The sequence below is a fragment of the Channa argus genome, chromosome 14 (assembly GCF_033026475.1).
Source record: "Channa argus isolate prfri chromosome 14, Channa argus male v1.0, whole genome shotgun sequence".
Lineage (NCBI taxonomy): Eukaryota > Metazoa > Chordata > Actinopteri > Anabantiformes > Channidae > Channa > Channa argus.
The window spans coordinates 10,711,684-10,735,745 of NC_090210.1; the positions used below are offsets into that span (position 1 = coordinate 10,711,684).

Here is a 24,062-nt window from a genome sequence, read left to right on the forward strand (position 1 = left end):
GAATTGGGATTGAAGCAAGTAGCAGCCTCTCTATATCACTTATTGCAATACATTTAAAGGTCATTGAGTTGTATTGATATCTGTACCTATTATGCATGGTACAAGGAACTTACAAAGCACAGCCACCGATTTTGTGCAAATACTAAAAATGGCTCTAGCAGCCTTTACTTTTTTCAAAGTATGTTTTTTAAAGAGAGGGGTATGATATGCAACAAAAGTCCACCCAGCAGGATTTGAACCAGGTACATTGCAATTATGTGGTACTTGCCTCAAATGCCCCATAGAATTTTTTTAATTAGTTTTTTAATTAGTTATTTAAAGAATTTAAAATTTTTCTTTGATGTATGAATTAACAGTAGAATTATTTATGAGATTTGCACCTATTATTACTAACGAGACAATGATGATGACCACCTGTGGCAGACAGAGGAGGTGGGACTTACCTAAGCAGGAAGCATTTAAGAAATAAGAGCAATAAAATGGGCCCTGTTTATGTATATTCCTTTGAACTCATGAGTTGACCAGGTGCTGTAAAATCCAGAATCTTGCAGGCCACAACACAAGCTATATACAGCAGTGACAAACCAGAAGTCATATTTTGGCCTCTCCAGTGCTTTGCTTTGGTCTTCTGAAACTCTGCAGTATCATTTTATATTTGTTTAAGGTTCTGCACATTTGATCGACTACGTCAGGGCATTCTCTTTGCTACCATCTACATGAGGCCTAATAGAGAAAACACACACAAAGATGAAAGTGACTACATCCAAAGCGTTGATCCCTGATGCCTCTCCAGCACTCTGCTCCGTCCTTCTGAAACTTTGGAATGAGATAATATATTTTAAATAGATGGTGATTGTGAGTTCAGTGTGTAGTAAATTTACCTCAGATGCTCGTACATGTTTCCGGCGTGGGACAGTTGAACAAGGTCAGGAACTCAGTCATAGTGCAGGGAAATAGATGTGTTAAACACAAAGGCAATATTCCCTGAATAATAAGGCCAGGCTAATAGGTAAAACTGGTCCACACCCACAGCTCTGAGGTTGATTGTACCTGTCTAAATTGAAGGTTTGGATTCACATATGAACAGTTTAGGGACTGTACTTGTGATACTTCTATTTCTGTGGAAATACCAATGTGGTACAAACCACACAATAATGAAGTGTCCCTCCTTTTATTATGTAAACTTGTTTTATGTCAAATAAGCACGAACTGTAAGGCACATTGGGAGAAGAACCGTATCTCTGTAAACTACTATTCTACTCCCATAATCCCACGTAAAAACTGTGTAAAATCAACATGCGGGCTAATGATCCGCTGTGGCGACCCTGGACTTATGGGATAAGCCAAGGCAAAAAAAGTCAATCTAAGATGTGTCTCCACCTCCTTAGTCTCAACAGCTCTTTACCAATATGGGAAACCGGTATAAACAGAGGGGGTGAGCGGTAATCTATCAAAATTCAAACACATCGTAACAGTAGAAATCTTTTATATAAATTGAATATGTTACAAAGACGTAGCTGAGTTTTGATGGGTATTACTATTGAAAGTATTATCATTAACAAATATGTTACAAATTGAAAACATATAAATCCTAGAAGGCACTGTGACTTTTATTAATCGTCTGTTTGCCCCCACACTACATTTTATGTAGCCAGAATCTTCAACCTTACTCCTCAGACTGTAGGTCAGTCAATCAGTTGTGATGAGGAATGAATGTTTGCACTGAGCTTCTGGTTCGTTTGTGCATTGACAATTTCTATAAAGTTTGACGATGGTTGTATGCTTAGTGTTGACAAAAAGATAAGTTTTCTTTTTCAGATGCTACACTCCAATGTTAACAAGAGGGGGAATATGAATAACATGGAGCCACAGCTGCCTGGAAGATGCAGACATGATTGTGTCAGTTGTACAGAGAAATTATGTGATGTAACATTATCCGTAGTCCGTAGGCCAGTCACCCACAGCACTACACACCATGTAAAATAAGACAACAACAATATGAAAACAGTTAGCATTACCCACATCAATCTGTGAAACAAAGGTACACAGCATTGTTTACTTACCAGATACAACAAGTGGGGTTAAAACTTAGATCCACTGATTGAACAAATATGCTTATGGCTGCTATTGTGTTTTGCTAAGAGTTCTCAGTAACCATGGAAACAACAAGAATGCTTTGTAAGCCATGGTGCAGGTGATCTGGACATCCAGATTCATGTGTCATAGTTGAAACTTCATAAAGACTGTGAAGGGGACGTGGAGGCCATAGCTCATTTACATTTAAAGATGCACATAAACCCAAAACTCTGCCAGCTTCCTAAAATACAGAGAGTTTCACACATGCCAGGAAGCATGATCTGACTGGTATTTCAGCTTGAAAATGAACACACACACATTACTTAATCAGCAAACTTATGAGAAAGGACAAAAAAAATCAACAACTGTGTTGGCACTGTATTCAATCCACCTCGCCACATGAAACACTTCCTTGTGTGCCACCATGGCAGATTGCTGTGTTCTCACAGAGACTGTGTTTTCTGTCAGACTTTAGGCCAACTTTGGTTTAAAAATGAGGAGCCATTGCCTCATTAATGATCTCTCTTTTCATTGATTCTTTCAATCAGCTGCACGTTCCTGTCTGCAGCCTTTTGTTACGCAAATGCTCAGTTGGAGAAAGTCGATTAGAAACCTAGTTACAAGTACACGTGGCACAGAAATCAGCGTTCTCTGACAGTAACATACCTGGAGAAACCAGGTTTCCCTAATCCTATACCCTGGTTTCGGAAACAAGCTTTCTTATTTGCATGAAACTTAAGACATGAGCTTTCCTGAGAAAGCCGACTATAACCTCTTTACATTAGTGTGTGTCTGTGGTTTATAGGTCAGTATCTCCTCAGCTCTTGGCTGTTTTGTTTCACAGTTGTCTTAATAGTTCAAGAAGATATAAACAGACTGACATGCTGAACACTCATCCTTTCCACAGAACCCAAATTAGCACAATTGACAGGCAGCAGAGTGAAGTCTCTCAGACTCAGGCGCCCCTTCTCCCACCGCCCAGATGCCTATTATGCACAAAATGCCACTGAACCATATCCATGGTATTATGTACATGTGCTTGTGTGTATGCTGTATTTCTGTGAGTTTAAATGTGAGGAAATCAATCTTATCTAGTGAAAATCCATACACAGTGAAGGCATACAAGGACACCCGTGAAATTACATTTAAAAAACAGTACATAACAATGAATGTTTATTCTGAAAGAATGTAAACTACTGTAGCACGCCTCTTGTCTGATAGTCTGTTTCCTCAGTCTGTCTATGTGTGAATGGTTGTTGCCATGTAACCAAATTACTGATGAAAATGACATTAGAGTGGCTATGCCTCTTGTCTGTCGATCCTTCAGTTTTTAGTAATGGGGGTAATTTAGTTTTTCTTTCTGTAGTGTGTTCGACCACAAATCTGTGTTTTGGACAGAACTGAGCAGAGTAACCCAGGGACCTTCTAACTGCCTTATAGGCAGATGGTCTTTGGTTTAAATCTGAACCTCAAAACTGGGTCTGGGTCTGGTTTTCTCTGGGTACTCTGATTTCCTCCCACAGCCCAAAGACATGCATGTTAGTTATGTGAAAGACTGGTGCCCTGTGCAGGGTGTACCCTGGACACTGGGTAAGCACACAACTCATGACAATAAGACAAAACAAAAGCTCATAAAAAAGCACCCCACATCTTTGGCAGATAATTATGTGATATTTGCTATTTGTTATAAATAGAGCAAGAAATAAGGACTTCAGGCCTCTTTAAAAAGTTTTCTGATCCTGTCCTGTAACTATTGATTTTCCATCAATTTAGAAAAAAAGAGTCTCTTGATGTCTGATGTCAAATGCTAAACACCAAGGAAGAATGTGCATTAGAAAAGCTGATCTAAATCTTTTTTTTAATGTTGCCCTCCTTCACTCTGCAGAACAACTGTGAGATGGAGGAACACTGGCAGCCCATCAGGCACACCTGCCATAGAAGGTTGATGGGAAAATATATTCCATACAGACGACATGATAACAGAGTCATTTCACACTTCACTGACTCTCCACACAAGTGTGTGTATGTGTGTGTGTGTGTGTGTGTGTGTGTTGGAGGGGGTTTAGAGAGAGAGAGAGAGAGAGAAAGAGAGAGAGAGGGAGAGAGAGAGAGAGAGAGAGAGAGAGAGAGAGAGAGAGAGAGAGAGAGAGAGAGAGAGAAAACCAGCATACACATATTAGGGTGCTGGTGGGCTGTATATACAGTATGTGCCTCACAAATTTCAATATGATGAGCCCTCAGGCTGTCTTGACAGCAAATGAGAAACAGACGGAGAAAAGGGACTGGAAGACACATCACACTCCTTCAGGACATTGCAATGCATAATGTGAAGCATGAATTTCTGTGATGAAATGCCACTGAACATATTGTCCTCGAAGTAATCTCATTAACAAGGAGCAGCATTAACAAAATAAAGCAGGATCATGTATGTGTGTGTGTGTGTTTGTGTACATGTATTTGGTTTTGTACGTAAATGTGGCACACCGATGTTACTGTGTCCTCAGGCACGCATGCTTATGAAGCATCTGCCCAGCTTTATCAGTGTGGTGTGGTGTATGACAATACATCCTTACGCCTCACAGCCTTTCACAGGCTGAAGGCCAATAATAAATGCAAATTACAATCAGACGAGCAGATCGGTGCTGGAGAGGATAATTGCTCCATTATGGTCATATGTGTGGATGGATGTGTGTGTCTTGTATAACAGAGAGAGAGAGAGAGAGAGAGAGAGAGAGAGAGAGAGAGTAGAACGGGGTTGCCAGATGCCAGGAGCTGACGTCAAAAACAGACTGCATAACAGTAGGACAAGTGAGGTGTTACAAATATTGATTTATTTGTTGGACAAAAGTCTACTTTTCCATTATGAGGGCAGAGTAAGGTTAATTGAAGTGTGTGTGACATAACTGCAAATCGCAAATCAAAATGTCTCCCAAATTTCTCTAAATGCCACTGTCAGTTTGAAATACAAGCTGCGTGTAGTGAATGCACACGCAGAGCAGTAATGCACCATCATTTGCCATTTAATTTATTAAGATTGCAATTGGCTTCATAAAAAAAATCCTTGTCCTTTTCTACAGCAAACATTGTTTTTTTATTCAACCTTTATACAGTGAAGAGGGATAGTGAGACAGCATATGATGAATTACATGCATATAAGAGCTCTGGGAAATCATAACTCTGTACTGTACATTAATTTCCAGTGCACATGGTTTTGGGTGTAAAAATAAAAAGAAACTACCTCTTCCTTCTGCATGTCACAGAAGGGTTTGTTCTTATTCTGTATAAACAATTTTGAACTACTTGACAGAGAAACCACTTCTGAAACCAATTATTAATTTACTTGTGATTCTTCTCACACCTTCTAGTCAGATTCACATTATCAGTTCATTTCCGTCATTACCTGTCCAGGAAATCATCTTCGCCTCTCTACCTTCTTTGCTTCCTTTATTTTAATTGTCATAAGCATTGTGTGACCACACACACACACAAATACACACTAAGGTGACATCAGTTTACTGTATTTGGTCCATTAAATCGCTCCCTTGTTTGTGTCCTCGTAACATGAGCCAAAGGGTTTTTACTGCTAATATTTATATTACTACACATGCTTTGATTTTAACATGAAATCTATCTGATGGCTCCAGCCTCTGGGCACTTCAGTGTGTGTGTGTGTGTGTGTGTGTGTGTGTGTGTGTGTGTGTGTGTGTGTGTGTGTGTGTGTGTGTGTGTGTCATCATCGTAATCATCATTGTCTTTAGCTTTGTAAGCATCCTTTCAGTTACGCTTTCCATTTCCCTGTCACACAGCTCTCTGATGGTGCTTGGCCATCTGTCTCACTTTCAGCCCATTCATCATTTCTTTACTCATCAACTCAGTATTTCTTCATTTTCTTTCCTCACTCCATCTCTGTCTATTCTTAACTCATCACCCATTTCAGAGGGGTTTTCTTTCCACCTCTCCCTTCCGTTCCATCCATCTGCCTCTCACACTTTTGCCTATCCGTTCTTTTCTTTGCTTCATTTTCTGCTTTCTGCAGGCCATCCAGCCATAGATTAAACAATTTCCATGAATAAGCCTGTAATGTAGTCACTGAGCTCTCAGTGTGGGCTCATTTTATCAAAGATTTACCCTGTGAGGGTGCCACCACAACAAAACTAATGTCCTTAAGTTCTGAGATCAGAAAACAAAGCTGTTCAATCTCTAGGACAATTGTTGAAAACACAGAAGAGTTTGATGTTCAGACCAAAATGCTTTGTACTCCCAAGTTAAGTCTAGCAACGTTTACAAAAGTCAATTTAAAAAGTCATACTTTGAACAAATACGTAAACACACATTCAACCTGTCTAAAGTGCAACTGAGCTTTAGAAATAGCCAAATTTGACCGTGAATAGCCGGCGTGGCACAGCATGCTAAATTATTGCCATAAAAGTAATAGAGATGGTTGCACACTAAGTTTCAGTACTGATGTATCCTACGTGTCAAACACAACCGGTCTGTTCTAAAATCAGAAAGACCACAATTCCCAAAAATATTGGTCACATCAATAAATTATTTTAATATGATATTTTTTGTAGCATGTTATCATGAAGAGTATCTAGATTTAGAACCCTTTTCAACTGCACAAAAGCTTTGTCTCCATCCCATATTTTTCCTCTAAGCACCCCTCTCCTCCCCAATCCTCTCGCTGACTCTTTGCTTAACCAAATTAAAAGCTTAAAAGAAACTCGTGGTCATGTGGTTCTGTCAGAATTAGAACGAGACTGGTAATGTCACATTAAATGCTTCTCCAACAGTATGACATATGGTACTGACAGACCTGGAATGAAACCACTGCAAATGGATGGGTGAATGGTTTGTTTTATTGTTCTGTATTATCATATCTTGCTACTTAAACACAGAAACCCAACATAAACATACTGTATTTCCACCATACAGTTAAATCCATCCATCAGGGAAAAAACCAACCAGTCAACCACTATGCTGCCCAGTGAAACGTTATAAGGATGAATGTATTAGCAAACAGCAGCTTTATCTTACATTTGGAGTCTCCACTATCTACAACAGCTATGTGCTACTGTAATCAGTTGGTCAGCTGATGCTGGAAAGATAGAATTATGATGATGTTGATGAGAAAAGTGAAACCAAAACAATAAGTCAAAGATCAATGGCCACTCCCTTCAGGGGTCGCCACAGTGGAATGTGTTCAGCACGTTGAATTAGCATGTGTTTTTACATCAGATGCCCTTCCTGCCGCAACCATTCCATTTTATCCAGACTCGAGACCTGCACCAAGGTGGTTGGGCAGGGCCACTTCCTCTATCCCTCTCTCTGTCTGTGACACAGTTGACTGATGGGGTAGTTGGAGTGATGGCTAGATCGGCCATTTGAAACAGCGTGAAGGAGACAGAGGCCGGAGCAGCGGCTGCATCTCCTTGTGCATCATGTGGTGGTGAAGGGAAGATTATGAAGATTTATTCCCCAGGCACTCCAGCGGCAGTGGCATGATTATGAAACCATAACACAAGGTGCCATAAAGAAAATTGTGTCAGCTAAATGAAGAGCAGTGCGCCGCAACGTGCTTGCCATTATGTGATCAATCACAGCCGTCAAAGCACGTAGTCCTCGATCAAGAATGCTGTTCCTGTCAGCCTTCAGTTGTTTTTTCTTTTCTTTGACTTTCTTTTCTTTTTGTGTAATTTCTGGTCATTTGTATGTGTGCAACTGTGTCTCTGGGGCAGTTTGCTTCTTATACCAGGCGGCCACAAGTCTCCCACCTACAATACCTCATGTGAGCGTTGATAAGAGGTGAGGAATTACCAAACACGTTGGCCACATGCTGGCTGAGATCACACACGGAGCCCCACTCGGATTTTTCACAGTGTGAAAGAAAGGGATGTATACATCATTCTGACAGAGCCAGAATGGAGAGAGACATCTGTTATCTCCTGTGCGCCACCGAGCCAGCAGGCAAAAGGAAACAGGTGATTTTGAACAGAGAAGGGTTTTATTTAGCTCAAAAATATGAAAACAAGTCACAAAACGCCCCTCCCCCCCCAAATGAAATGACTCCTTTTTTAATAATTTGTTCGATTAAATGTTTTCAATGTACTAAAATACTAAATGTAAATGGAAGAAAGCAAATTGTGCAGTGGAACTGGGTAACAGACATTTAACTGGATTGTGTGGCAGCAGAGGCAGCCATCACATCTCCACGCACACGTGCACTGTCAGAGATTTATAGTACAAGGCTTTAATGGTGCCCTCACACACACACCTTTCTCTCTGTCTGTATACCTCTCACACTGACAGACATAAATACACATTCATCAATCAGTTCACGTTTTTGATTTTCCTCCTCTCCTGTTTTTCCTCTGTCATCTGTATAATAACACTGTCATCTCACAACCACAGTTCTCACTTTCTCTTTTCTTTCCCTTTTCTTCCGTCTTTTCCTCTCCCCCAGGACAGCTCACAATTTCTCTTCCTCCACTGAATTAATTGATAGTACAGTGAAAATAAAGATGTCAAAGTCTGGTTGACTTCAGCAGTGGAAACAAGCATGTATCATCCTCCGGGTGAGGAGAAGGAAAATATACTCACACTGTAATACTGATATGTTTTAATAGATAGCTAGATGTTCCCAATAAACAGCATGCTGACAGCCATACGTGGCTCACTAATAGCCAATGGTTAAACCTTAAACAGAGACCACTGACTGATCTCCAGTATATCCCCTATAAAAAAAGGCCCATTTTTGTTTACTTATTTGTGCACTATATCAGGTTTGTAGGGATACCACAAATATCTCTTGTGTTGTTATATTTCCACATAGGACATTTCTGGTCTCCAGGTAAACGAACAGATTTCACATATCATCATCCTGAGATGACTTTGTTGTGAATTGGCACTATATAAATAAAGTTGAAAGTTTAATATGAACAAATTTATTTAAAGCTATTTTAAAGTCCCACCAATTTGATCAGCTAACAGAAGGAATGACACTTGGTAGGGTAGTTTAATTATCCTGCTTGGATGCATTTGGGGCTTTTGGTTTAAAGAGACAGAAAATAAAGTAGTAATTGCCTTCCTGATTGATCTGATTGATTCGAAATATTATCTGATGTACTTTGTGAAAGTATTTTAAATACTAGAAGTCTTCCCATGCTAGATTCCACACTTTTATACTGTTGGTGATGTACATAGAGCTACACTGATAAAATGTAATGAGTTTTGACACATCCACAGAGAATCATCACCCTGCAACTGCTGTTGCCCTCAACTCTAAGGAGCTTTTTAGCATGTTCACGTTCTTTGTTGTGGTTGTATGAAATTAGATTCTGGTTGACTCTTCTCATTAGTGTCATCCCTGCACCATCAGACAGGTGTGTGTATTTAAAAACCACTGTACACTGGCCAAAACCAACGAGCAGTTAGAGGTCTGCTAGGGAAGAATCTCTGCACAGTGGATAATTTAGCAGATAAGGGTTATGATTAAGTTCATAAGGTAAGATAGAACTCCAAATGAGTGCTGCACAGTATCTCCTGGAGGGGTAAAGAGCAAGGGGTTGTTAACATGTTTAATGTAATAACTTTATATGATCTTTGTTGTCTGAGTCATTTACAGTATCATTGTGTTTTCATTAATGTGTTATATATTTACATTTAGTCATTTAGCAGATGCTTTGATCCAAATTGGTTTGCAAGTGAGGTAGAAGGCAGCAAAAATATAATAAAGGAGAAAACATTGAAGTAAAGTGCTATAGAAAGAAGTGTTCCTGTTTATGCAAGTGCAACAAAAGTATATATATATTTTAAGATTTAAGTGCATACTGACCTAATTAGCTGTCAAATGCTCCTAGTTTTTGATTTCCAGCCTCTTATTGCCCCTGTTTCAGCTTTTGTGAGATGTGTTGCTGCCATCAAATTATAAAATGAGCTAATATTTTCCATGAAATTGTAAAATATCTCTTATGGCATGTTGTTTATGTTCTATTGTGAATACAATATAGGTTAATGAGATTTTCAAATCATTGCATTCTGCTTTTATTTATGTTTTGCACATCATCATAACTTTTTTAAAATTGTGGTTGTAGATTATATACCATAAATGTAAGTAACTACAATAACCTAAAAATTGGATAAAACTGTTCTTCTTAACCTGTTTGTGTGCATTGGTAGATGTTTCCTGCTGTATTAGGATGGTGCCCATAGCTCAGAGCTGCACACTGCTCAAATGGCTGGAAGAGAACAAGTGTTTGAGTAGTAGTAAGAATGAGTAGGAGGGTGTTTAAAATCACTGTGAACATGTCCACATGAGGAGTGTATCATCTGAACCCCACCTCTCACTATCTTCCTCTGTACCTGTACAGCAGTTATTGGATAATCATGTGGTCTCTCTCTGTTAGTCTCTGTCCTTATTCATTCCTCCACATCATAAAACATCAGTATAGAAATTGTGCTCGGGGAGGATGGCATCTTAACACATTTGAAGTTTTTAGATCCTAATAACTGATTGTGTTTGTCTTTGTGTAGTGTGTGAGATTCTTTGACCAAGTTCTGTTTTATCTGTTATTGACTGGCTACAAAACAAATTTGAATTACAGTATAATTGATTCATTCGCTTTCCTTTTTCATTTTCACCTGAACATCGGTGTTTGTATGCAGGAGAGGTTTGCACTCTCCTACAATCAAACACACGCATGTTACACTCACATACACACACCCTTGCGCCCTTCAGTACAACCCTATAATTTGCCAGATGCGGCAAATCGCTGGTTACTATGGCAACTACAATGGGGAGAGTTTTTCTCAATTTTGGCAATAGGGCTGCACACAGACACCCACCAGGATACACAGAGACTTGTCATGTGACCATGCGTAAGGCGCTGAATGGAGGAGTGGATCAAAAATCAGCTCTGCATCTGCAGCCAATGGATGTTAACTTTACATGCTGGTGACAGAAGTGATTGGTGATGGGAAATAATCCTTTGACAAAGTGAATGATGTTGATTTTCATGTGCACATGAAATAAAATGATTTTGCTGTATGGAAACGCACAAACAACTGTGGTTTCCAGTCAGAAATGCAAATGAGGGATGCAGATTCTCTGAAGGAGCAGAATAAGGGAGCTGAACTGACACTAACACACATAGACAGGCTCAGTGCATCATTGTATACTAATGAAGCAAACATTCACACACAGACACACTTACACACACACACATTAATGCTCCAATGCAGTCAGTGGATGTGCATGTGGTGCATGTGCAGTGGATGTATAATAACACTGACCAAGATTTAACTGTTTATAATGAATTTGCTGAAATGCCACTCATAGAAGTTTTACGTTGTAATTACTGTTGTGCCGTTTAAAGGACACAACCTTTGAAATGTTAAATGCTTCTTCTAAAATAAACCCCAAGTCATCAGCTCCACCAAAAACGAGTTAGTGCTGAGCCAATAAAAGGCAGGGGATTATCCTCACACTCGCAGATACATACGCTGCTGCATCTGGTTGAGGCTGATAAGAATTTTCCACCCCTTAGGGAATCAAGCTAAAAGAAAACATGATGGGGGTAGATGTGGAGCGAGGGGTCAGCACTTGGGGGAGGTGGTAGGGAAACAGTGGGTGACTGCAACTGTTCAAAGTTGAAGAGTGAATGGCAGACCCCCCTCATTGGCTACAGTAACACAGTAAGCCTGAGTCAAACATGTTCTTTTAAACCCGTGTGTGTGTATGTGTGTGATCTCCGCTGCTTTAGGCCCATCTATGTTTTACAGGCTTGTTTAGGAAACTGGCAACTAATCAATAAACAGCATTTAGACACACATACTGCTGCATCCTACAGCTTATTGAAGACCTGTGTTGGTGCGGCCATCAACAGTGGCCTACGTTGAGAAAAACATTTTTTCAAGAGTAGCGAGTTTTATTCTGAAAGGCTCAGATGAGGATAAAATCTGGAAAAATGAAAACAACTTTATGTTTAAATGTAAACCAAATTAACATTGCCCATAGATTTTAATTTTATTGTAGGTGGGCATTTACCATTTTAGGCAATTCACTACATAAAGAATTTAATAATTAAGATGTTTTTATTATCTATTGAAACTAAACAAAATATTTCGAAATATCCAGGGTTGTCCTCAATTTGCTTTACAGAAACGCATGTTACGGCCTCAAAACTTGCTACCCATACATGTCTGTGATCGAGCTGTGCCCGGGGTGTCCTACGCATGTCTGACGACTAGCACCCTGGTGACGTCAGCTGACAAACAGCAGCTCCTCTCTGCCCCCCCTTTTTGCTTCCTGACAAGCTATGCAAATTCAGAGTTAATCTCTGAGTCTTCTGCAGGGGCGTAAAGCTGCAGCCAATCACAAGCCAAACTCCATGGCAGGAGTTTACATAAATCTGCATGGCTAATTTACCATGTAAATTGAACGAGTGACACTGTGACTTCACCTTTTCTCAGTGATAATATAATATAACAACTGACCTTAAACTAAAAATGTAATGACCTGATAAATGCATTCATTTGGTTTCCAGTCAGACCAAGTGGAAAACAAACTGCATTTGTTTGTGTAATTGCCCATGAGGACAGAGAGATGAGGGGAGCGAGTGATGGGGAGAAAGTGTGTGTGTGTGATAGGGAAACCCGTGTATAAACAGAGGAGATGGATGAGACTATTAAAGCTGTGGCTAATCCAAGCTATTAGGAAACAGAGTGAAGCAGTGTGGGAGATGAGGATACATAGGTTGGGTTAATGGTTTTAAATACAGACCTAAACGGAGTAAAGGACTGTTAAAGATTATTATAAGTGCACCCAGGGGCATCAGAGAAATAATGGGCCTTCTGGATCCAAAATGACACCACCAGTGCGCCATCTCTGTTGGTCCTCTTTGACCTAGTCTTCCACAACTTCTCCATCCGCTTATCCACAAATCAACCTTCATACACTTTTTCTTAATTATTTTTATTTTATTTGGTAGGCAGGGTCATCATGGTTTTGTATACATAGCCAAATATAATTCTTGTTATACTTGTAGGAGACTTTGCAGCTTTTGCTGTTGTATTTATGACATTTGAGGTTTTTTTTAGGCAACTGCCTTTGACATTTCGGTGAAAATGTGTCAGTACTGACTGTGTTTACCTCTATATGCCATCAAAATGTCCACACTTTAATGTAAATATTATAGAAAATATATTAATATAGAATATTTTTTTAAATTAATTTATTTGATACACACACACACATATATATATATAAAATAAAAAGACGTTATAATTTTCAAAGGTAATCTTGCCATTAAAAGTAGTCGTCCACAGACCATAGGGTCAGTGGTTCGATCCCCGGCCCTGGCTATATATCGAAGTGTCTCTGGGCAATTGGGGAGGGTTGCGTCAGGAAGGGCATGAGGCGTAAAAACTGTGCCAAATCAACATGCGGACAATGATCCGCTATGGCGACCCTGAACTCACAGGATAAGCCGAAAGGACAAAAATAAAAAAATAAAAATTCTTGCCATTGAAAGTGAGCAAAAATAATTGCTCTCTTCATTTATCCACAATCATGTTTTCAATCATGTTGTTTTTGGAGTCAATGACTGCATATTCCAACAAAAGTACTTAAAAATCCCCTCCAGACATTTTGAAGACATAAAAAACTGCTTGGATTGTCTCAATTACAGCTTTTTCCACAAAGAGTTAACTAGATAAAGTTCTTGAAATTATATATTCATCTGTTTCCTTTACTGAAAAATCCTGATCTGACACACCAATTGGTTTTCTGGTGTGAATAAGCTCTGTAGTAATTATCTATATGAAAGAAAAAACTATACTCAACATGTTTTTACACATTTCACATTTAAAATTTCCAAGAGCCTTGCTAATGCACACCTCAGATGAGGATGTATGTTGCTTTCTGCTTTTATATCCAGCCCACTCACTGAAACTGCTTCAGGTGCAACGTCACTATCACCAGCTCACCCCTCTTTGAAGCAGTCTTACAGGTTATTAGCTGAAGGATAAGTTCAATTTTAGAAACCTTGGCAAAGTTAGGTGCTCCAGTCTGATGATTTGAGAGAATTTTCTATCAGTGACAAACCTTCCACCTTCAGCGCTTTGGAGGCCTTGATAAAGTAATCCTGCTGACAGCGCAGTAAACCTGAGGGTGTGTGCTGAGTGGACAACCAGAATCTCAGCCAGAATTTATCATACACAGATGTGCATCATTCCATACTTGTGCAGGTGTTCAGGTGCTGTACTTTATGAGGGTAACATATTAATGCCAAAAAAGTACTCTAACAGCAGGAAGATTAGCAGCTATAATATATCTGACTCACAGGGATTTGCAATGTCTCAGGCAAATTCCTTATATGGTGCCCTTCTTTTTAAAAAATGCAACTATAAAAAAACCTTAGGTCTGGAAAAACACTGTTATTTTTGCGTCACTATGATGTGAGTGTTTCGTATAACCAAGGCTCACCTCTCTTTCATAATCTGGCTGCTGATTGGAGGAGCAGGCAGGCCACGGCTCTCGTCGAGCCAATCAGATCGCATCATGTTGCATGAATGTCATAGTGATGAGTCCACCTTTGGAGGGCTGGAGGGTGTGAGGAGAAGAGTGAGAGGGCCAGGCCATGGTAAACAACTAGGACACACACACACACACACACACACACACAAACACATACTCTAACTATAGTGGACAAGCCTTCACTTTCCATTAAGTTCAGCGCTGCCCTGAGGATGAGGTAAAAATACTTCCCCACAAAGTGTGTGTGTGTGTTTGTGTGTGTGTGTGTGTTTGTGTGTGTGTGTGTGCGTGCATGTGTGTGTGTGTTAAACATTTTCATATTGCACTTATCGTCTGAATATTATTATTTTAACTGGGGAATAGAATTAATAAAATCTTTCTGTGCACAATTTAAAAAAGTCCACAGTTTTCAAAAATAAATTACAAATTCATCAGAAAACAGGGAAAAACTGTGACCATATTGATTAGAGGGAATATTGGATTACTCATATAATCTCTTTACACTATATCAACAGTAATTGGGTGCAATTAGGATTTCCAGCTTCTCTGAGTCATTCTTGAAAAAATGAAATGTATTTCCCTCTATGTAGGACATGTGTGGGCATTCAAAGACAGTGTGATAAAGGCAGACCGTGCTTTAACGCCCCCTCCTGACTTCCATATACGTAACACAATAAGCATGTTCCTGCCATAAGGGCATTCTCTTTCCAGTCTTCCATAAAAACTGGAAAGAGGAGAAACAGCTAGCAAGCTCTTCCCAACCTGCATGTCGACATTTATGTGTATTATTTCTCCCTTGTTTTACTCTGAACAAATGATATATATAATGACAGCCTTTCCCAAAAATTATTAAAAAAAAACCTGCTAATTCAAAATACAAGTAATTGTGTGAGTGTGTGTGTGCATTGGATATAATTACACACTCTCTAGTGGAATTTGTGTGATGTCAGCCATTGTAATGTGTTGTCTACACAGACACACATGCTTGTGTAAAACACCAGTCCAGTGATGTTCAGTGACATTCGTATGGTGTTCCTGCTGTCACTTACAGTAGGCACAAAACAAGCACTCCCGGTTTAGCTGACACAAGAGAATCGCAATGTACTTTGTATCAGACAATAAAACAATCAGTGCTGCAAATTAAATTATGTGGGTTTGCTGGTATATGTGTGTAAAATGACGTGAAACATGAAATATTGATTTTGAGTGGTAATATAGGTTTTTCCTATGTATGTTTCACTGTCTCACATCTTTTTCCAGAAACACGTATTTCTCAGGATTATATCTTGGTTTTCTGGGCCTATACAGAACATCACTGAAGTCATGTAGGCCTGTCCATACTCAGGTCCTTCTCCTAAATAAAACACCTCTATTCTCCTTTTCTTATTTGGTACTCACCCAAACACAGCTATATCCCCTCCTCCTCTATACCAGGTCTGTTCTCACTCTCCATTTGACAAATCACCACATTAAATGTGGCCATTTTTTAAGCGCACCCCACTTCCTCTGTTTATTGGTTTCAGATAAAAACAGCAATATTTCCATTCATCTATTTCCGTTCGTTGATGCTGTGTGTAGTATTTGTCATTGCACATGCCACACACACACACAAACATGCACAGTGATATACACACACACCTTCTTTCTCCTTGGTCGTTAATAATGGACTGATGGAAATACTGAGGTTACTGACCCATAGCTAACCCATTAATCAAACCATACAACTAGCATATGATCATAATAAATATGCTCTAGATTAATGTCTTCCAGTCAGGAAAATAGATCCACTGCTTCCCAGAAGCTGAGACCAGAAGGACAAATGTGATAGAAAACAGATAAGGTAAAGCTGAGGTATTTACACAAGCAACATATTCTTCCTGTGGAAATCTAGATTTTGACAACCAGAACCACTTAGATTCAAAGAAATATTCCATTCAAACAAAATCAGATATTCTGTTGTTGTCTTTTATTCTCAATCACACATATCTGTGTTCCCTATTTAGCTACAATGTGGATAGATGAGGTCTTCCTACTCTGTGTCCACTCATTAAGCATGGAAGGATTGACCTATACATAATATGTAAGTGGTTGGGCCACCATCACTACCACATCACTGAGTGAGATGCATGTAACTGAGGTCAATAATCTGTGCAATAGGCTTGGAGAATTACTGGAGGAGTATTACAGTGGTGTTGTCCTGGCCTCTAGTGGCAGTGATATAAAACTACATTACCTATTTTTAATTTGCTTCACCGCTTACATATATCGTTTTGATTTTTGATCGCTCAGAAATGCTCAGCTGTTGAAGTGCCTCCCAACAACTTTGGCAAAATTTTGGCTTTTACACACTAAAGTTCTAATCTTACATCACATACCTATTTAAATAGGATTTAATGTTATTAGTTTTAAACATTTCATTATAAACATACACATGTAGTACATTTCTCTTATATATTTTTGTCTGTTTATACTTTGCATTGGTTGATTTAGGGCTATTAAAAGGACCAGAACCAGAAAAGTTTGAGAATGTATTTTATCTATATCATTCTGTGCTGTTCACCAGAACATCAATTCATCCATACTGAGTGCATAAAATAATAAATTCCATCACATTGACAGCCGGCCCTCATACTATAGACAGAATGGCTGTAAAATACAAATGATGATATTGTGATGAAAAAAATAACAGACTTGATTTTGCCCTTAGGACAAAACAATATATTGACTTAACAATTAAGTAGAGAGTTACCATATTGGAAAGAGAAAAGTGGCCTATGGAGCAAAAAACTGAGTATTTCCATGTTGGACATACTCATAAACTGGCCATTCATATACTGCTTTTATCTAAAGCACTTTACAATGTACCAAATTACATTTACTCATGTTACTGTAACAAAGAAGAATTCCAGTGTATTTGTACTTAAGAAGAATTGCTTTCAAAACAGTAATTGTACTGTTACTTAAGAAAAACCAAAGTAACAGTCATACTACTTCATTAATATAATTTGGTATCCCTCCCACCCCTGAGCAGAACATTACACTGTCACAATAACCTTCAGGTCATTATCTATCTGCACTATGAAGCACTGTCCAAGGAGATTAAAGCATATTAGGCTGAAACTGAGCTAATAAGACCTAAATACTTCAGGAATTCCCAGTTAGCAGCAGTCACATCATCATTAATATTAAGGAGACCAGTTCATTTAGCAGCCATTACAGCTTGTGATAAACCATCTCAATTTGGGGAGTCGTCTCTTGATTGTTGACATTGACAGTTGCCTTCTTTAGTGAGGGTGTTCTGGATCTTGAAAGCTAGTGTATAGGTGTATTTTGCTTGACTTTTATATTTTCTTTCAGGCCTTTTGATGTCCTTGAGTTCACCTTTGCCTTCTTTATTTTCAAAATCTGCCAAATTAAAGCAGACCATCTATACTTTAAGCTTAGCGTGATTGTTTCATTTTAAATTTCTTGTGGTGATGTACAAATCCTAAACGATCAAAAATGAGTCTTTGTCCAAATATGAACTTGACCAAAAGCTTTGGAGAAAATGGCACCTACTGCAAATAGGTGTGAAAAGTGTTTTGTAATGGTGGTGCCTCCTTTAGCTGAGGTATATCAAACCAACAATTACACATTTTTTTGTCAAACAAAAAATGCTGTCAAACTTGGATCATGTTGTTTTTTTGAGTATTTCAGTGTAATTCGCCTAACAATCCTAATACGGTGTTTCTTGTGAAGAAGATCAAAGCAAAACCGCCCGGAGGTGTCGGGTGGGGGGGGGAGGTGGGCGGAGCCTCAGACATGAAAGGCGACAGGAGGAGGGACATGGGGCTGGACTTCTCGATCGCCGCCGGTGATTAAAACAAACTGATCCCTCAAGAGGTACTAGCTGTGTTCTTCACATTGGTTCATTGAGTTTTCCGGTTCCCCTGGAGGTTTCGTCTGCGAGAACTGCACACGAATGAAGGAAATGTCTACCGTCAACTGGAAGCCCTTTGTTTTCGGCGGGTTAGCTTCAGTGACGGCGGAATGTGGTGAGTAGGTGTGGAGCTGCAGAGAGACCGAGCTGCGTGGTACAGCCACATCGATATTCAAGTCCTGGTTGTGGTTCCGGCTGATTAAGATGTCCTAATGGCATGTTCGGTGTTAACAGGGACATTCCCAATCGATCTAGCCAAGACGCGTCTCCAGGTTCAAGGCCAAGTGGGCGACATCAAATACCGGGAGATCCGCTACAGAGGCATGTTCCATGCTTTAGTCCGGATCGTGAGAGAGGAGGGGCTGCGGGCTCTGTATTCGGGGTCAGTGGGGTGGATTTGTACATTTGTCACTCTTTGTCAGTCTGTCTGTATTAACTTACTACACACAAACTAAACAACGTTAGTGAGGGGCTTGTTTCAGTGTTTTGATCCAGAAAGAAAGATGCTTTTGTACGTACTTAGAGCCCAGAGAAAAATGGTGAGACAGTATTATAAAAATAAACGTGACTTTTACAGAATAGCACCTGCCTTGCTGCGTCAGGCCTCCTATGGAACCATAAAAATTGGTACATACCAGAGCTTTAAACGACTGCTGGTTGACAGACCAGAAGGTGAGCCCCAATTTCCTTATGCCTCTTTTCACTTATCTCTCTCTCTCTCTCTCTCTCTCTCTCTCTCTCTCTCACTCACTCACTCACTCACTCACTCACTCACTCACTCACTCACTCACTCACTCACTCACTCACTCACTCACTCACTCACTCACTCACTCACTCACTCACTCACTCTCACACACACACACACACACACACACACATACACACTTACTTCAGTGGGCTGATCCTACCCAACCACCAACATGTGTACAATCTTCTTGAAAGATGAACCTGGGGAGCACAGATTTGTGACAGGTTATTTTGTTCATACTATAGCTCATTATAAGAGTTTGTGCTTTTGTAGTACAGTGTAAAGAAATGGTGACAGCCTGATGCACTGCATAAAATGCTGCCTGTTACAGCTTGCCTCCCACTCTTCTTCTGTTTCAGATGAGACATTGCTGATGAATGTGATTTGTGGAGTTCTCTCTGGAGTCATCTCCTCGTCCATTGCCAACCCTACGGATGTGCTAAAGGTAGCGGTTTGCACATATCAAGGTTGCACTTTTTTGGCCTTGCCCTCGCCCTCATGAAATTTGAGTCTGAAACAGTAGAGCAGGTTTTCCACTGACCAGCAGCCATCCCTTAATTTAGTCATAAATAGAGCTGTAATTACTTATGCAGCCTTGGATGTCCTTCATTCTGTAACAGCTCCAGGCTGTAGGTGTGACCGTTTGGCAGCAGAGTGGCGTTAAGGGTTGCATGTTTCTGTTAAGACCCCACTAGATTATTTATAGCCTGAAACTTAACATAGTGTTCTGGTCACAATATGCATGTGCATGTCAGCTTTTAGACATAGTGACATTCTGTCCACAGCATCCATTTGTTAAGAGTTAACAGGTTGCAGTTTTGGAACATTGTGTTTACATCACATAGTGTTTCAGTTGTTCCTGGCAAGTTACAACAGGACCAGAAGCCAGCAAATTGTGGCAGATCTGTAAACAGCAGCAGCTATTCTACAGTAAATGAAAACAAGTCAGGCATGTGCTGCAGAATTCCTGGAAACAAAGATAGGGAATATGCTTTAGGAGATTATGCTTGCAGAAATATTTACTAATTTTTTTGTTGTTGTCACATTCCAAATGAGGCTGGACTCACCCTAATAATACAGCATTCCAGACTGCCTGTGCTTGCTCTAATGTTTTAGTTCAAAAACTGTTACCTTTGTCTGTTTTTCCAGATTCGCATGCAGGCTCAGGGAAATGTGATCCAGGGCAGTATGATGGGCAACTTCATCAACATCTACCAGGAAGAGGGGACAAGAGGGCTGTGGAAGGTGCAGAAAGCGTTAAAAAATGCATTATTTGTATTGATTAATTAAGCTGTATCCATGTTGGTAGCACATAGACTAAACTTGAATCTTGCACTGTTCTCTCTCTGCATCAGGGTGTCTCTCTAACAGCTCAGAGGGCAGCTATTGTGGTTGGGGTTGAGTTACCAGTGTATGACATCACCAAGAAGCATTTGATCTTGTCTGGTTACATGGGGGACACTGTGTACACACACTTTTTGTAAGTTTGCTGAGCAGGGAAAGGATCCCCTCCTACTCTATCTCAAGTGATATTATCACTGAAAGGAAATTGCTTGTTGGAGAAAGACATGCAGTATTTTGATGTTATGCAGAAAAGGTAGACTCCTGTACGTTGGTTGAGAGGCCAATAACGCATATATGGATTCTTAATTTGTCTTTTGCATTTGGTTATCACTGCTGAAAATCACATGCAATGTCTAGAATTGCACAAAAAAATCCATTACAAATATGTGGAATTAACGTTCCCAAACCAGATGTTTAATTCTTCTTTGCGGCTCACAGTTAGCACTGCTTTTCATAAGTTAAGCAGCAGGCATCTCTAAATAGTCATTTCTAGATTCTGGATATCTGAGCAGGGTACTATGCCCAAGTGTGTATTTATAGCAGCAAATGTGTGGGTATTCCATCTGTACTTTTAGGTATTTCCTAAAAAAAAAAAAAAAAAAAAAGGGCATCCAAACATTGAACTAAAACTATTTTTTTCTTTGAGATTGACGTATCATATTTAGATTGCTTGCTGAGCTGAGACATCCCATAACCTATAACAATCTGTTTGTTGTCTTCAGATCTAGCTTTGTGTGTGGTCTGGCTGGGGCTTTGGCTTCCAACCCTGTGGACGTTGTCCGTACACGAATGATGAACCAAAGAGGAGGAGCTCTGTACCAGGGAACACTGGACTGCTTACTGCAGGTTTGTCAGAACTCTTCACAAACTAAGAAGACAATTAATGTGATGATGTGTGTAGATAACTTTAATATAAGGGGTGCTTGTGGAGTCCATCAGAACAACTAATCAGACAGCTGGCTCTTTGTCAAGACTGATAAAAAATAACCACTGAAGTTAGGATGGTTTATGAAAAATATGGCATTGGTGTTATTGTGGCAAGTGTGTGCATGTTTGGAGCTTTACCAATACCAAAATTAGATTTGCTCAGCATAAGCAGCTTCAGATTCAAACTTGTATGTTATTCTCTTTTTTTTCTGTAAATTAAATTGCAAGTATTTCAACATTTAAAGCAGCTAACAGCATCACAATTACAACCACAATTCCACAAAAAGAAAACTTTAATATTTTGATCAAAACTTGATGTTACTGATTTCCCAGCCCTAGTTAAAACCGCCCAGAGAACACTTTAGGATGATCATTAGAAGATAATAAAATAAAGTTGATTTTTACCATGTTTGTTTTCTCTTCAGACGTGGCGCTCTGAGGGCTTCATGGCCCTCTATAAGGGCTTCTTTCCCAACTGGCTTCGCCTGGGACCATGGAACATCATCGTATCCTTTTAACCATCTCATTAGTGCACCAGTCTGTTTACATTCACCCTAGATGATGTAATATCTTCTGAACAGGTGAAATGTGCTTGCTAAATCATGGTTGCTATCTGATACACAGGTAGCAGATACTACTCTGAGGGTGGCTCTAGCTCAGTTGGTAGAGCAGTTGTCCACGAACCACAGGGTCAGTGGTTTGATTCCCAGTCCTCTTGGCCACAAGGTCAAATACTCCTTTGGCAAGACATTAAACCCAGTTGTCCCTACTCTCTGCTGCTTAGTTGTGAGTCGCTTTGGATAAACGCATCTGCTAAATGACTAATTAAAATTTTCCTCCAGCTCCAGCCAGGAATTGTGAGATTCTTGACTTGTTTCAGCTGCCTGACCAAGGCAACAAGTGGACAATAACAAAGATGGCTTTGAGCTCAAGTATAGAAAGAGCCAAATTTCCTGTGTGCCAACCAAATGTTCTGGTGCCCTTGTTGCATATGTTCCTTTACTCTTTACCCAGTTCTTCCTCACTTACGAACAGTTGAAGAAGATCAATGTGTGACTGGCCGAACGAAACAGTTAAGGACAAGGACTAGTACGAGCCACCGCTTCAAGACGAACTAAATGGACCAAACACAGAAATGTCTGGATGGGGATGCATCCTTGATGGAACTACTGAATGGTGAAAGGGGAGGCTGATGTAGCTCATGTTTGTGGTAGGCATGTGAATTTGTCTGATTCCTGTTTGGACAATGTCTCCTAAAGCCTGTGGCAAGAGTCAGTGGGAGTGTGACACATACATACGTACATATACATGTACACACACACATACAAATGCTTCTTTAGCCTTAACTTTTACACATGTGATTTTGGTCCTAAACATTGTTTTACCTTTGATTAAGAGGTTTGAGAGATTTAGGGATACAGCTTCCAGTATTGAGTTGCCTACATTGACAGTTGTCTCCAAACTGAGTGCCTTAGTTTGTGATACAGGCTGCCGAAGCCTGAGATGCATAAGGACTGAGAATTTCGGACACCAGTTCGAAATCACAATAATCATTCCTGTTAGAAAAGATAAAGGCTGTGAGTGAGCCAAGAAACTTGGACGTTGAGCTGATGTGTTTGTTTGGTTGTTTTTCTAAAAGGAGTGTTGGAGGTATGGAAAGGTGAAATTATTTATTAGTCCAAGATTCCCTTTGGAGTAAAAAGCCGGTGTGGGTGCTTAGACATTACATGCTCATTTGTGATGAGACTGGTGCCCCTTCGTGCCAGAGAAGGCAGACAGCAAATATAGCTGTGGGCAGCTTGCTGCTGACACCATACTCCCTGGGTTTCTGTCTTACCTTTTTATATGTTGCTATAAAAACGTATTTCACATATTATGTAAATCTACATATTATATCCAACGTCCCTCTAGGGTGAGACCACTGGAATGGATTCAAGATGTCTCCATGTCCACTGCACATGATCCACAGCTGACTGCAGATCTATTTTCATGTACTGTATTTTGCACATGAGCTTTCATTTTAAAAATAAATATATTGCTGGCTGTTATATTTGAGCTGCCAAAGTGTAAGCCAGTGTAATTATTTTTACGTTTGTGGAAATGCTGCTGTAGCACTGTACATTTGAAATAAAAGAATAAAATCTAGTATGTGTTTTGCCTTTTTCTTACCACACTGTGGCACTGTGGAGCCTTACACCGTCCCACTAAAACTCGACCCAGTTGAAACCAATAGATGTTTATAAACCTTTTTAAATTCCCAGCCCTCAACTTTGAAAACCTCAAGTCTAGCACAGTCGTGTTGTTTCTGAGGGAATGCCCTGCTTATTTCAAACACACATGTTCATGCAGCATCTCACACAACAATGACTTATGAATTATTCAGAAGAATCTAAGATGTAATTGTTCTTTTCTTTCTGTGGGTAAATTCCCAGTTTTCCTTCATCAGAGCTGTTTTGAGGAGATGATGGGAACTCAGGGGAATGCAGAGGGAAACATTGCAGTGAACATGCAGT

General features: G+C 39.8%; 1 protein-coding gene across 1 annotated transcript; it reads left to right on the forward strand.

Annotated features, from left to right (window-relative positions):
- The first annotated feature begins 18,418 nt into the window (after positions 1-18,418).
- LOC137098685 (kidney mitochondrial carrier protein 1) lies at positions 18,419-23,694 on the forward strand. Its single transcript, XM_067475192.1, has 9 exons — positions 18,419-18,645; positions 18,765-18,912; positions 19,108-19,202; positions 19,638-19,723; positions 20,428-20,523; positions 20,634-20,758; positions 21,345-21,468; positions 21,975-22,055; positions 22,564-23,694. The coding sequence occupies exons 1-9, from the start codon at positions 18,573-18,575 to the stop codon at positions 22,603-22,605; spliced, it is 870 nt and encodes a 289-aa protein (XP_067331293.1). The 5' UTR covers positions 18,419-18,572; the 3' UTR covers positions 22,606-23,694.
- The last annotated feature ends 368 nt before the right edge of the window (positions 23,695-24,062 follow it).

Bases quoted from the DNA above. Each gene is read 5' to 3' on its own strand.
- LOC137098685 (XM_067475192.1), top strand. From the start codon at position 18,573: ATGAAGGAAATGTCTACCGTCAACTGGAAGCCCTTTGTTTTCGGCGGG. The intron at 19,203-19,637 runs GTGAGCCCCAAT...CTTCTGTTTCAG, and splicing joins GCTGGTTGACAGACCAGAAG to ATGAGACATTGCTGATGAAT. The intron at 20,759-21,344 runs GTAAGTTTGCTG...TGTTGTCTTCAG, and splicing joins ACTGTGTACACACACTTTTT to ATCTAGCTTTGTGTGTGGTC.